The sequence below is a fragment of the Miscanthus floridulus genome, chromosome 8 (assembly GCF_019320115.1).
Source record: "Miscanthus floridulus cultivar M001 chromosome 8, ASM1932011v1, whole genome shotgun sequence".
Lineage (NCBI taxonomy): Eukaryota > Viridiplantae > Streptophyta > Magnoliopsida > Poales > Poaceae > Miscanthus > Miscanthus floridulus.
Window position 1 is genome coordinate 79,847,541 of NC_089587.1, and position 16,070 is coordinate 79,863,610.

General features: G+C 43.7%; 1 protein-coding gene across 1 annotated transcript; it reads right to left on the bottom strand.

Moving 5' to 3' along the window:
- Window positions 1-1,393: 1,393 nt before the first annotated feature.
- LOC136476788 (ABC transporter C family member 10-like) lies at window positions 1,394-14,773 on the bottom strand. Its single transcript, XM_066474742.1, has 13 exons — window positions 14,433-14,773; window positions 9,167-9,233; window positions 6,989-9,021; window positions 6,366-6,686; window positions 6,203-6,289; window positions 5,441-6,037; window positions 5,055-5,219; window positions 4,601-4,895; window positions 3,891-4,105; window positions 3,490-3,795; window positions 3,043-3,106; window positions 2,307-2,546; window positions 1,394-2,079 (listed from the first exon to the last, which is right to left on the bottom strand). The coding sequence occupies exons 2-13, from the start codon at window positions 9,180-9,182 to the stop codon at window positions 1,970-1,972; spliced, it is 4,449 nt and encodes a 1,482-aa protein (XP_066330839.1). The 5' UTR covers window positions 9,183-9,233; window positions 14,433-14,773; the 3' UTR covers window positions 1,394-1,969.
- Between the last annotated feature and the right edge of the window lie 1,297 nt (window positions 14,774-16,070).

A 16,070-nucleotide genomic window follows, 5' to 3' on the forward strand; every position in this document is an offset into this window, starting at 1 on the left:
GCAGGCGAGCTCCTATCCGAGTTGTTGCCGGTGCTGGGTCAACTGCTCCAGGATTCTAACCGCTTCCCTCTTTGTTTTGCCACGCTTTGGTTGGCAAGTTATCAAACTTTCTTGTTCTAGCAAAATGTTCAAGGTAAAATCTTCTCTTTTAGGACCCTTTGGAATGCAAGGGAAATTTTCCATTTTCCTGTGCTTTTCCTGTGAAAATGAATGAATTTTTTAGAAAATTCCATACAGTTGATGCGTTCCAAAGGGCCCCTCAGATTCTGCTGCGCAAAAGACTTGTACAGCTATATGTGTACATGCAGCCCGCGGCCCGATGGCCTGGCCCGAGCACGGCACGGCCCGGTGGTCACCGTGCCCGTGCCTAGGCCGCCCTCTAGGCCCGTGGCACGGCATGGGCATGGCCCGGTCCAAGAGGCGGCCCGGTAGTGGCCCGGCCAGCCGGCCTGCTAAGAGGCCCAGCCCCCCACACCTATACCCCCTCCCAAACCCTAACACTCCACGCCCCACGCCCCCCACACGGCCACACCCACCCCACCCGCCGCACCCCGACGCGGCGACGGCGCGACGCGCGACGCAGCGTCGCAGCCCCCTCCCTGGCTCCCCCCACCCGCTGCACCGGCAGCTGCCGGTCGGCCGACCGGGCACCTCCCCAGCGCCAGATCTGGCCCCGAGCCCCCGAGCTCCGCCTTGGGAGTGAGCTAGACGCGCCGGCCCCAGCCCTAGGGACGTCGGACCTGGGAGTGAGCTCGGCGGACGACGGCCCCAGCGCCCCGAGCTCCGCGTTCCCGCGCCGGCCCCAGCCCCCGGGGACTCGTCGTGGCCTGCGAGGTCACCTCCTCTCTCTCTGTCTCTCATTTCTACGGCCGTCGCCCGTCGGCTTCTCCAATCTCCATACGCCGTCGTCGTCTCGAGCTCGGCAGCTAGCTTCGAGCACACCATCGGGCGGCACGGCACGGCCAAATGGCCCACGGGCCGTGCCTTAGGCCGGAGGCCAGGCACAAGCACGCCAGCGGCACGGCACGACCGGCACGGTGGCCCGGTGAGGCACGACACCGCGTCGGGCAGGCACGGCCCGATGGCCATCTATATGTACTGCTGCTCGAGGTGCGGTATACCGATACGAATGCAATCGAAACAGATACTAACAGTTTTTTCATTGAAATAAATATTTACATAGGAGTGCTATTGTACAACAGAATTGCAGTAAAATGCGACTTCATAGTACCTTGAAACGCCCTCATTCACTTCCATCCTTAATATGTTTACGCCATATAACCAAAAAATGAAATAAACAGTGAGATCTTACTCAACTAACTGTGCCTATTAATAATCTGTGAGTTACATAAGCCACAAGGACGTATTCTAAAAAAAAAGTGGTGTAAAAATATAAGCCACAAGAAACTATAATCATCACATGCAGTGAAAACAGAGTTACCACCAAATTGGTTGCCTCCAGTCACCGATGAATATACATTAAACATGAACAAGAGGGCGCTGAAAAAGGCATTATTTCCCCCAAACATCATATACACTTCAGTAGTAGGAATGTACAATGTAGGTATACACCACAAAATTTGAATGGAATAGCCTAAGCATTTTTATGAACATGCAGTATCACGGTTGCAAACTTGATGCGCATACCTCCCATTTATCCTTTTATTAGCTCACTATGCGAGCAAAGAAATGTTGAAGATGTCCTCTCTCTTTTTTTTTTTTTTTTTTTTTGAGGAACAGGTTTCCTTCTGTTCAGCGCCTGAAGGGCAGCAATGACCCAAAACAGAAGCTATCAAAAAGTTGCTCAAAAGGTAAGGTGAAAACTTGATAACAAGCACTTCCAGACAATGCCTGACGCCTTTTCTTCAGACTTCAGATAAAAGAGTTCTTCGGATGTGCGAGCACAAGTTTTTGTATCTCCTTTCAAGAGACTGCAGCGAGTGGAACATGTAAACTGTCATAATTTCTCCTAAATATTTCCATTCGATGTGTATGACCAGTACTCTTTGACGAGGTCACGGAAGAGAGATCCTTCGGTTTCCATGAGCTTCATAGGCTTGTCATACTCCACTACTTTCCCTGGAAGTTAGTTGAACCCATTAGCATGGACTTCGCATTTAAATGCTGAAATACTATCTTGAGACAGAGTTTCACAATCTAAATAGTTTAATTCGGATTTATTTTTAAAACAGGCATGCAAAGATCACTACTATAATCCCTAGGTTTTGCAGATCTTGTCGTGTTGACTCATAGCCAATAACTTTGGATACGGCTGTATCTATAGCAAGTTCATGAAGAAAACATACCGTCACTCATTGCAAGTACCATACTGCAGTCCATAACAGTGGGTATACGGTGTGCGACAGTGATCACAGTGCAATCTCTGAATTCTGTCCTGATTGTTTTCTGAAGGATAGCATCAGTAGCATTGTCTATAGATGCCGTGGCCTCATCGAGAACTAAGATACGACATCTTCTTAGAAGTGCACGTCCCAAACAGAAGAGCTGCCTTTGACCCATGCTCCAGTTCGAACCATCCTCCACAACTATACAACAACGTCTCAGTCAGGACAGAGAATAAGACAAACTCATATGTCATGCTATCTAAGAATATTATATTCATTGTGTGTCTGCGAATGGAAAACACATATTTTTTATGGAAGTCAAATAAACGATTTATCCTTTCAAAAGAAGTTGCTTATTTTACTTGAACCTCATTTACAAGGGTAACTGATTTTACTTTTCTATCTCCACTTAATGAAAGACGTGCCAAGACACAGTCATGATTTTTTTTTAAAGAGTTTTTTTCCCAAAAACAAGTAGGGCAGATTTTGCACTTGCAATATAGAGGGAAAAAACAGGAGGTTTAGTGCAGATCATAAATAGTACTCCATAGCATGTATTGTCACCCCTAGTCTGAATTCTGGATATTTTGGCAAATTTAGTGTCACGACATTTTTTTGGTTTGACAATGATCCATCCAGAATTCCTTAATTTGCTATGGGTTCCGGAAAACAAAGTATAAATAGCAAGGAATCCTACCAAGTGAGTCCAATCCCTGTTCCTTCTCCTGGACAGCTTCAAGAAGCTGACATTTGTCAACAACCTGCATAAGAATAGAAAGTAATCACTTTCAGTGATTGTTTTGAAGTTTGAGCTGGTATATACGTCATTCAAACGAGAGATAATTGTCCCGCAGGTTGGCGAGAAAAAGGAGAGAGAGACAGAGAGAGACACAGAGAGAGCTTGTTACCAATATTCTCATGATTCAGTTTACTCATCAGGTCATTCAAAATATGTTCTGAAATTTCTAAAATTACTGGGCACTATATTAAACTTATTGTGCCGAATCTTCCCAGTAAGAGGAAGGGGCCTCATTATTTCAACTTAACAACAGGTTAGTTCAAAGTAACATTCTTTTCCTGGTAAACTAATACAATAGGGCTAGAAACATCATGAATATCCGTGCATATTATAAGACAATCGTACCTCCCATATTTGTTGATCCGAAAATTGCCCAAGAGGATCTAGATTATATCTTATGGTTCCCTGAAAGAGTGTCGGATCTTGAGGAATGATACCCAAACGCGAACGCAGGTCATGTAAGCCAATTGTAGTGATATCTACAGAGTCTATAATTATTTTCCCTCCAGTTGGCTCAACAAGACGAAACAATGCACCAACTAAAGTTGTCTTTCCACTTCCTGTCCGGCCAACTATACCGACCTTATCTCCACCTTCGAAAGTGCATGTGATTCCATGTAGTACAAGAGGAGCATCTTGCCTGTATCTGATCTGTTGAGTGAAAATCATTCATGTTAATTTCTAAAACCTAGAATACAAAAAGGTTTCGTTGTAAAGCATACATGTAAATGTTTATATAAATTTACCTTCAAATCTCTAAGATCCACCCTACCAACTTGCGGCCAGTTTGGTGATGGTCGATTTTCTTCAATAATCTCTGCTGCTTCACTTGGTATGTTCATGTACTGGTTCACCCTTTCCACAGAGATTATTTGATTTGATAGCTGGCACTGGTTTTGGATAGAGAAAACAAATGAATTATTTAGGGATAGACCATAAGACAATGCCATTCCTACAAAGCCTGCACATGCACAAAATGGAGTTATTAGTGTTTCTGATGACAATACTGAAATATTCATAACACGAACAATACCAAATGCATGTAGTTTTGGTTTTAAATAGTCATGAATTAATCTTGGTGTTTCCATTCTGACTCCTTGGGCTCAAAGTTCAGCAGTTCTTATACAAAATCATGTGATTAAGAAACATTCTGCATTATTCATCAAATATCCTGCCTAGCATTCTTGCAACAAATATAATTTTACATGTGATTCATCATTATCAGGTATACATAGAAAGACCTTAACATTTCATGGCTTTACTTCAGGAAGCTATGAAGACAAAGTAAAATTTTCCCTGCAGTACATTGCATAATTTATTGCGCATCAAATGCAAGATGTGATTTGTCACAGAACTTCCTGGCTCTTTTTTTCAGAAAAAAAAACTTAACCCAATGTTTTGCATAGATGTGGTGAACTAGTGATACATGCAAATTGCAACTTCTATAAATGCTCACCAGAGCTAAAAGTTCCTGTAGGAAGAAGAGCCATAATAAAGGCAGAAAAAGAAAGAATTGCAGCACTCATTGTCTCCAGACGTTGAATCAGCCATTCAGTCGCTGCAAAATTATAGAAATATGAACCAGCATTCTTGTCAATAAGTTCCAAATTTTTCTCAAAGAAACGATCTTCTTCCTCAAAAGCCCTTATTGTTATAGCCCCTGCAACTGACTCGCCCAAGTGATTAGCCAGAGCTGATTTGGTAGTGCCATTGATCCTCATCAATTCCTTAGCTGAGGCTAAATAGTACCTCTGCATGACCAAGCATATTAGATTTCAGTCAGTCGTAATTAAGAACTTAAGACATGTTATTTCACTCCTTGGTAGAAAACAGCAGCAAAGCACATTAACTGGTATATGATATATATATATAACAGCAAAACTGTATCCAACCAAATCTCCCAAAATTACCTGCAACCTGAGTGCCAAAACCATCATCGGCACAATGACGAACAGAACTTGCCATGTAACAACAGCCAATACCCCCAGATTGCTATATGCGTTTAAGCTGGCACCAGCAGCAAACATCAATCCAAATGGAACATCAAGGTCAACAATACTCAAATCTGAAGATACCTGCATAAAAAAATTCCAAGTTCATCCATCAATAGGAAATATCCAAATGTAAAATAGAACTTTGATTTTATCATATTTTATCTGTCTAGTAGTTTAAAGATTCGCTTTGATTGCTGGGAGAGTCATTCACACTACAACTAATATGTAGGAGGTGCAAGTAGAAAACCAACCTCACTACCCAATATATCTCAGGGAGATGAACAATTTGTAAGTATCCTTACCCGGCTAAGTACCCTTCCAAGAGGGGTAGAATCAAAAAAGGACATTGGTGCACGGAACAATGAGTTGAGTAACTGGGAAAATAAAGATCTTGATGTCTGGACCCCAAGAGCGACAAGTGCTAACGATCTAAATAGCAAGAAGAACACTGTGAAGATTCCAATTGCAATGTACACAGAAATCAACTTAAGTGTACTAACATCAGGATTCTGGACATTAGCAGCCATCCATGAATTCTGTGATATTTGGCCAGATAAGAAAATTATATGGCAAAGAACACCCAGAGAGGCATTGAAGTAGCCTTTATTCTGACGCAAGTAAAGGATATAAGGCTTGAGACCAGTATCACCCATTTCTCTTTCCTCTGTCTTGATCAGCTGATCTGCTGGTGATGGCTTCAAAGACTCTTTGTATAGGGTTCCACGAATATCAATCGATCCCTTGATCAATATTTCATTTGCTCTGTGGGGGCCGACTCTGTTAAGATCTGAAACACCGATAGTGTCTTTATGGGCATTTACAAGGTTCTGAAATTCTTGACAATATGCCAATAAATCTTGATAAGGTGCCGAACGAATAATTTTGCCATCTGACATTAACTGACAAAAAAACAACACTTGTTTCAGATGGCATCAACAAACAAATACGATCACTAAAATAAATATAAACATGGATATTGCTTGATCAGCGAGAAAGTCGAAACACTAAAAATTTCTTAGGTATGAAAAGTTAAAGAGAGATTAGGATAAAGTATGAAAACATACCAGAACAGAATCAAATACAGGCAAAAAATCGACTTGGTGGGTCACCAAAAGGACAGTCTTATCTGACAGAGCTCCCATGACATATTCCTGCAAATAAATAAATAGATGTTTCTAAACAGCTTATGATCAATATTGCAATTTACGATTGTTATTAGCCACTTACATTAAAAAGACTAGTTGCTGTGTGAGCATCAACAGCGCTGAAAGGGTCATCAAGAAGATAAATGTCTGCATTTTGGTATAATGCACGAGCAAGCTGAACACGCTGCTTCTGACCACCGCTAAGATTTACACCCCTCTCCCCGATTTGAGTATTGTCTCCATATGGCAACATTTCAAGGTCTTTTACTAAAGAACACCTCTCAAGTGTTTCTTGGTATCTTTGCCTGTCCATCGAAGACCCAAAGAGAATATTGTCTTGCACGGTTCCTGTTTGGATCCATGCATTTTGAGAAACATATGCTATTTTCCCACAAACTTGGATCTGAAAATTTTAATTCGGAGGAACCAATTAACATGCTTAATTTTCTTAATTTTCCAATATCATCAAACAAATTAACTATAACAACTTTGTCAAGCATAAGATATTGTTGTTGCATGTTGTATTTTGAGAAAGAAACTAGAAACCGAGGTTCTGAAGTGCACATAGCAGTGTTGTACTGCTTAACTACATGGCAATTATGCACTTGCAGCTGAGTGTTAAGATTATGAAGTTACAAAAAAAATTCCCCAATAAAAAAAAGCTATATAGAAGTATCATAAATGTTAAGTTAATTAAATGCATACCATGCCTTCAGTTTTAGGAACCTCTCCAAGAACTGCAGCCAAAAGTGTTGACTTTCCTGATCCTACCTCGCCACAGATTGCAATCTTCTCTCCAGCTTTGACTACCAAATTTATATTCTTCAGAGTTGGTTTTGATGGGTTCTCATCCCATGAGAAACTGCAAGAGTTCATCACTATAGGATATTCATTGCCCACACAGTATTTCTTCCTAACCTGTCCATTCAGCTCAGGCGCATCAAGAAACTTTGTTATCCTAGTGAAAGCGACTTTAGCTTGTATAACGACTCCAATTACATCTGGTATCTGCCTAATTGGATCTTGAACAAGGCGCAGAGTGGCCACAAATGTGAATACGTTGCTAACATCAAGAGGAATTTTCAAAAGATAGCATGTTAGGAAGGTTGCAGACGAAACTAAAACAGGTGATGTCCAGAACAGGAAACTGTTGTATGATTTCCTAAGCTGGAATGCTGACAACCACTTGATTTCAGTCTCCCTTAACCCCTCAATGACCTTCTTGAAATGAGTCTCCCATGCATAAAGTTTCAAGACCTTCATGTGAATTAAGGACTCTGACATCGCCTTCAGTCTCACATCTTGTGCTTCCATAAGTTTACTCTGAAATTTGTGTTGCAACTTGGCTAGAGGAGCATTGCAGATTACAGTGAGAATGATGACAACCAGCGATGAAATCATAGCAAGACCAACCGCATTATACAGAATCCCTAGAGCAATGCAAAGTTGGACACTTGTTGTCCATGTCTGATGGAACCAGTATGGGAACTCACCAATCCGGTAGGCATCAACAGTGACATAGTTTATGATCTCTCCAGAAGAATGCTTCAGTTTTGAAGAGCTCGATAGCTTCTGTTGTTTCTTATAGATGGCAGCCGATAGGAATGACCTCACTTGGAGTCCTAACCTCCGAGTACGGAAATACCACTGCCTCTGTGACAAAGATTCAAAGCATTTAATAACAAACATTGCTGTAGCTAGAATATAGGCTTCGTATTTAAAGGACCCTTTCCCAAGTGAAACATTGATGAATGCTTTCAAAATCACTGGACCTGAAGACAATGTAACCACTTTGAGCAATGCAAAGAAACCTGAGACCAAGATTGCACTTTTGTGACAATAAACGATAGTCCAAAAGACCGACGGATTGCCATATGCCTGCAACTGCTTCTTCCTGTTCAGATTCTCCAAAAACATCAAGTACTGGCTATATGCTCGATCTGAGGGACCAAAAAGCGGCATGTCTTTGTCCTCAAGAGGCTTCTCATAACCCATCTTCATCATAGGATTTAGCCACCAAAATGTCATCACGCTGAAAATCCCGGCTTTAGCAAACGGGGTTACATGACTCTGAGAATCAGCCATATCGTCGTGAGTCTCAGTGTTCAGAGGCTTATATAAAGCACTTTCAACTCCTCCATTAGCATCTTCCCTGACATGCCAAATCCCATAAACAAGGAGCAGTAGTGCACCTGGTAAGGATAGAACATCCAAACTAGCCTTCATGCCTAGTACCTTATCTGCAATCATGTAAACAACTGAGGTACAGCAAACGAATGCAGCATATGTGGTCAGCAGAACTGACCAAACCCGGTAAAATGCTGCTCCAAGGAACTCTGTTCTGATGCTGAAAGCAAAGCTGATAAGGATCAAACTGAGTCCCTGAGACAAGTTCACCAACCACCGATGTGGAAGGTAGACAGAAGCATGCTGGCTGAAGTTGGTCCCCAGCATCCACAATGCAAGGCCAAGATAAATGAGACCCAAGCAGCCATTGAACACTACAGCAGCCAACTGCAGTGGCGAAGTGAGCGCGACGAGCTGGCGCGCATATTGTCTGCTCTTTGCAATCCTGACGAGCAGCTGGATTGCAAGAACTATGACGATCAGAGCAGCGATGCCAATCGCCAGGATATGATTCGTGCAAGTGGAGGAGTTGAATATTTCCTCCCATCCACATGACGCTGAAGCTTCCTTGGAGCAAAATGGGCTCCCGCACATGCCCGCCATCCAAGAACCTAGCAGATAATAAATTTCAAATGCAACCCCTCATCAGAATACTTATGTTACAGAACTGACATGTATTTCCCCTATCTTGTAGGAGTTCTCATCAACGAGCAGCACAATAAAGATGCTGTGAGAAAGGCAAAAAAGAGGACTAACTTGTTAGGGAAGCCATATGTCCAATGTTTGCCGCACTGATGGGTGATGGGTCAGGTCGTCTTCAAACCTATTTTTTAAACAAAACACAGGAATGTAGTCAGGTCAAAGAACATTTTAAAAAAAAAAACAGATTCATGAAAAGGTTTTAGGAAATTGCAGGGTAATATTCATGATCAACGAAACTGTGAACACAAGCGAACATGACAGGACCCATCCAAAACTGCAATTTTTTCTTCTTCATGGTCCTCCACTATCCAAAGAGGGGAAAAACAAAAACAAAAACAAATGCAGCATGCATCTATCATTCTTTCCATTGGAAAAAGAAACACGCATCCACCCGTGGAATCATCCCCGCTAGTAGTGAAATAAAAGATGAGAAATCTGATTCAAAGAAAAATGCTATACCGTTGTGGCAGGAAATAAAGATAGAAATCTGATTCGATGAAAAAGCCTATACCGCGAAAAGAATAAATAAAGATGATGAAACGCGTGAAATAGATCGCCCCGGTGGCCCCGGATCATCCAAACTCCAACAATGCGGGAGCATCTGGTGCTGGCGCGGGAGAAAACCCCAAACTCGAGAGGGGGAGGCCGGAGAGGGAGTCAACACAAGAATCCCCAAACCCTCGTGGTCCACGCCTGCTAGGACAAGAAGCAGGAACCTTTCCCGGTGGCGTTTACCCCATGGGCCAAAGCGCTACACGACTCCCAGTAGTAAACCATGCTAGGGCCCCGTTTAGTTGGCTGCCCAACTTGGCGCCGTCGAAATTTGTTTTCACTGTAGCACAATGTAGCATTTTGTTTGTATTTGGTAATAATTGTCCAATCGTTGACTAATTAGACTCAAAACGTTCGTCTCGTAAAGTACAACCAAACTGTGCAATTAGTTTTTGATTTCGTCAACATTTAGTACTCCATGCATGTACCACAAATTTGATGTGACGGGGAATCTTCTTTTTGCATAGTATCAAAATTTGGATTTTGGAGTAACTAAACAAGGGCTAGGCCGTATTTAGTTGGACGGAATCGGCGCCGCCCGAATCCATGTAGCAATACTGTAGCAACAGTGCCATTTTGTTTTTATTTGGTAATAATTGTCCGACTAATTAGGCTTAAAACGTTCGTCTCGTAAAGTACAACCAAACTGTGCAATTAGTTTTTGATTTCGTCAACATTTAGTACTCCATACATGTACCACAAGTTTGATGTGACGGAGAATCTTCTTTTTACATAGTGACAAAGTTTGAATTTTGGATGATCTAAACATGGCCCTAGTGTTGCTCTTCCCAGTACGCCCCCCCTCTCTATAGTTGTTAGAGCATCTCGTATCGGGATGCCAGGTATAATGCGTTTGTATCGGTATCCTATCAATCTTACAAAATATATATATTTTATACAAGATTTGGGATACGTAGTAAAGAGTTAAACCTATAATATTGATTTTAATTAATTTCTTCACCCTTTTATCTTTGTTATAAGTGTAATTCTTGTTATTATTTGCAACTCCTCTTAATTTTAAAAAAAATGAATTTTATCACGGTTGAATCATTTTAATAAAACTACTTATCTACTAATAGAAAGCTAAACTTCACAAAATGTTTTATCTCTTTGTGCAAAGTGTCCATAACTCTACATCATTCACAACTAAGTGACCTTACTAGATGTCATATCTCTTCATGCAAGATGTCCATATCATTCTCCACTAAGATCTTGTTTAGATGCACATGTATTCGTCTCAATCCACATATGTTGAAGTGGATTAAAGTAGAATTAAATTAAGTTTCATTCTAATCTACCCCAACATATGTGGGATTGAAGTAGACACATACATCCAAACCAGGTCTAAGTGTCCCACTAACTTGCAATCCTTCATACAAGCTATCCATGTCATCCCTTATTAATAATTAAAAAAACTTCTAAGTCATCTCTATTCCATGCAATAATTTTAGACTTTAATCTATTAATGTACAAGTCATCTACATACAGTATTTGTTTCGTCACCTATTCTTCAATAATGTGATCAAATATTTTATTGGTTTTTCTACTATTAGCTTACTGATTTTTTACCAGATTTGATACAATAAAATAATATGGAAGTCCAATGCATATATATACATTGTATACAGAATATCGTATAATCCGCAGCAACACGCGAGATATGCTTCTAATATTAATTTATTAGATAGCATATACGATCGTAGCACAGAAATAAAGATACTACTCCCTCCAACTCATAATGGGGCTGTTCGCTGGTCTGGAAAGACCAGCCAGCCGGCTGCTCCCCTCATAATTTATTATTCACCAAACTAGCCAAACAGTGTTTCTCTCTCATAGAACCAGCCAGTTTTAGCTAACTAGCCAAACAGTATTTCTCTCTCATAGAACCAGCCAGTTTCGGCTAAGTTTCAGACCAGCGAACAAGGTCAATATTTGATCTTTTAACCTTTTACACTTATCTAATAATTTAATTGTCATTCTCATCTTACAATGCACATTTCTCTCTTTTGAAAAGCGACACCTTGGGCATGCCCTTGCTGGAGGCCAGGTGTGGTGCGGGCTTCGAACCCCGCCGGCTGCTTCTCACCCTTAGGAGCTAGCCACCGGTACAAATATGTCCGTGTCTCTCTCCACCTACGTTACACCTTTTTCCCTCCTCCTTAATTCTTACTCCCTATGTCCAGAACTAAAGCACCATTTTTTTCACGATCGGGAATATAACCTATTTTTCATTAAGCAGAGATAATTACACGACATAGCTACGAAAGAACCATCGTAGCACAGATTACAAACCATCAAGCTAGTGGTGACCTGAAGTAGAAACTAAGAACAATATAAAAGGGTACAAAAGATGGCGACTGCCCACGACACCTAAAACCTACGAACTGAGCCTGTAAGAAAAAGGATACAACATCGCAAAGGTCGTCTACACAGGAGACCGTCCAGCAGCAACGGCGGCAAAGCATCCGCCAACGAACCCAATGATGGCAAAGCATCCGCAAACGAACCAACCAGCGGCCAAGCATCCGCCGGGGAAGAAGTGAAGACACCCACTATGGCAAAACATCTGTAGCGGGGGAAGGGCCATGTCACTCTCGGCAACAAAGCATCTGCCAGAGAGGAGGCCAACGACAAGGCGACAAGCATCCGCCAACAAACCAAACGACGGCAAAGCATCCGCCAACAAACCAACCAGCGGCCAAGCATCCGCCGGGGGATAAGCAGCAGCGGCAAAGCATCCGCTACGATATCCACGACAACAAGCCGGGCAAGGTCAACAACTGCAGGACAGACCAATGTGAGTGGAAATGAAGCGCAACAGGCACAGTGAGGGACTCCTCAAGGAACCGACGGCAGGAACTAGGCCGATTCTTCAGCGACGCCTTCAGGAAGGGGAGGACGCCCATGGTAGTGACATGGACACCGTCGCCGCTGGCCTTAGAGGCTTCTAAGGCAGGGCTTTCGCCCAGAAACTTGTGGCATAGGAGCATGGGGCTCGGAGAACGACGCCTCCAGGGATGTATGTGGCGCCAAAGGTGTCACCGTCGTTCGCCCGGCCACCACCGGACTGAGCTTTCGCCTGGAGCTCCATGCATCCAGAGGCACCACCCCCACGAGGCGTAGGAACCGATGGGTGCCACGGCACAGACCCGAGGAGGGTGGACAGCCGCAGGAAGGGGCCGACCGCCATGGGCGGATACAGAGGGTATTCCCCGTATTCCCAGGAATACCCAACTATTTTAGCACACTTCTATGTATATATGTGTATATACTTGTATATGTATATGTATATGTATAATGCCATATTTTGTAGTATTTTCACTCGTTGAAGCCCAAAACAGTAAAAAAACAGCCTCTCAAATTGGCTCATATTTTGTAGTATTTTCACTCATTGCAGTTAAAAACAACTGATTTTTTTTTATTAACGTGGAAGTAGGAATACCCAAGTTTGGAATCCTGGCTCCGCCACTGCCGACCGCGATACCAATGGCTGGACGTCGCCTCCGCGAGCCAGGCACCGCTTCCGCGCACGGTACCCCCTGCGCCAGGCACCCCCGCCTGCACGCCGCACCATACACCGGAGTTGGAGTAGACGCGCCGCAAAACGGTAGGTCCGGTGCGGAGGAGGGGAGATCCGGCCATGGGTGGCCCGGATCCGCCCCGCGTGGGTGGCCGGTTCGACGGAGGAGGTAGGCGCCGGAGATGGGGGAGAAGCGCCGCGCCACCCGCCGCAAGGCCATAGATCCGGGGCGGAGGACGGCAGATCCGGCCATGGGAGGCCCGGATCCGCCCCGTCGGCTGAGCAGTTCACCAGAGGAGCAAGGTGTCAGGGATGGGGGGAGGAGGAGGGAGAGTGGATGGGAGAGGAAGCTGCAGTAGGCTACCGTTTTTAGCGCCGCTGCGGGCCGCCGCAACCGCTCGCCGGTGAGCAATAGCATCGGCTGGTGCTGGTGCCGGGAGGGGGGGTTCTCGCGGTGGGCAGCGGGTCGCCCCCCGAGTCGGCTTGCAAGGACGACGCGGCGGTCACGGTAGTCCTTTCTACCGGCACTTGGATAACTTGCTTGCACCATGTATTACGAGACGGAAGGAGTATAAAATTTGTATCATCGCATCATTTGGATTTAGTACTATATTGAGATGTCAACAGGACCTCAATCCCTAATTCTGCATAAGGCGTTCCGGAACCGGAATGTGGTCATTTTATCCCGACGAACGTGATGGGTCCCGCGGGGACGGAGATAGTTCCAACCACCTGTTCTCGTTCCCGCGTCCCCTCCCCACATATATGTAACTAAACCTTTTGCTAAATATGTATGTTAGCACTTTGGAACTATGGTGCAAGTGCATGGCAGGGGTTTTTGGGAGATCATGCATGCCAGCAACTTCAGATTTTTTGATTCAGATCCCCTCTGCTTGGCGTTCCGGCACGTTCCTGCCGCTTGTTTCAGAAAGAAAAAGAAGCTCAATCCCGGTAAAGAGAATAAGATTTCTGAACCATTGTAGCGAAGCTCAAAAGACGAATAAAATAGGGAGCACGGCATGCATTAAGAACGTCAAAATCGGAGAGATTCTAAATCGGATCGGAGGATTTTAGATATAAGAAGATCGTAGAAGTCATAAGAGATGATAAATAAACATATAAATAAAGAGTACAGAAACGTAGACTCTATTAGGATCGTATAATCACCCTTGGCGAATTAATATAAGATGGTAATTGGTAAAGACGTAAACTTTAACAAGTATGAAAAAAAGAAAGAAACCATGTTACCATCAATTGCTAGCTTGTTGGCTAACAGAAGGGCTGGCTGGCTGGTGTTCTTGGAGCTGATCGAGTGAGGTTCTGCAGTGTGCGCACAGAGATGGTCAGCCGCTCCGGCCTCGCTCGAGCCTTGGCTAAACCTTAGCCGCCGCCGCCGCCGCCGCCGCCGCCTGACGTACGGGCAGCCCGGCCGGCCGACCGTCCGGGGTAATGAATCCACGGAGCGACGACGGCCGCCGATGGACTGGGGACGACGGTGGGCTGGGACGATGGCTGAGAGAGGAGAAGACGAGTTGGTTTTGGGACTTGGGGAAAGGTTATGGCGTGATGCACGCACTTTGCTGGATCGATCGGGGCTTTTTAATTCCGGAAGGTGGGAAGAATGACCGGCTGCCTACAGAGTCGTGATGCAGTGATGCTTCCAAGCCGTGAAGAGTTTACTATTGACACAAATACGCTGACATCGACCCTTTTCTATTCTATATACTCGTATGCATAGGAGTATGTATATGGTAGGAAATACGTGCAGGTGCAGCGCACGTTCTCGAAAAAAAATATATAGCATATAGGAGTATAGTATATTGGGGGGTGGTACCTTGACTTTGCTTGGAAAATACTAACTGGAACGAAACAAATTATTTCCTTGTGAATCTCTGTGGCGGCTGACAGCTGAACGAACTCCTTGGGATGCCTGCAGTGCCTGGATCTCACGCAATCAGGGCACCATGCTCGAGCAATTTACTTATTCTTATGAAAACGAGTGCCTTAATACTTTAGCCTATTTAGGGCACGCGTAACGGAGGCATACACCCGCATAATGCGTTAAGCCTTGTACCAAAGTAAGCTCCACGTCTGCCAAAAAAAAAAAACAAGATCACCGCCTATTTATCCTTGCTCTTCTCCTCGCACTGATGTTACAGAAAAAAGCGCATGCATGCCACAGTGTTAGGCAACCTTTTCTTCTCTCTTTTCTTCTCTCCAAACACTGACCATGCACAGGCAGCTTTTCTTCTCCCCTTTTCTGTCACAGGGCATTCCTGGACATTAGTTTCTGCTCTTTGTCAGATGCGGATGCGGGCAATAGTTCCTTTCCAAGCTACATGACCATCTGCAAGACCATCAAACTATGGTCTTGTTTGGATACTATGAATCGTGAAAGCTAGCTTTGAAAGCTAAATTGCTAAAAGCTAGATTATAGAAACTGAATTGGTAGGTTGTTTGGATGCTGGTAAAAGCTGACATAAGCTTTTTATCGGTCCTTGTTTTCTCAACCTAGCACGTGGTGGGAGAAATAGTGAGGGGCATAATTGTTTTTTTGATGCCCAGAGGCCGAAAAAAGCTAGGTTGGGTCAGTTTCCTAGATTATGGAATCTACTGTGCTCTAGATTGTAAAAGTTAGGGCTGTTTGGGACTTCTCATAGATTCTAGAAGCGAGCTTCTATAATCCATCAGAATTGATGTACAGTTGAAGGCCGGGCAGCACGTCTACACGGAGAGTTAGGAAGCCCTTAGGGCGTCCTTGATAATTTTCAAATAGCTAGTATATGAAAAATTCTATTGACTATTAAAAAAAAGATTAAATAGCTAGTGATTTTCTAATAGCTAGTGTAGCATAGCATGATCTCTCGCTGCTCACATAACCTTTCA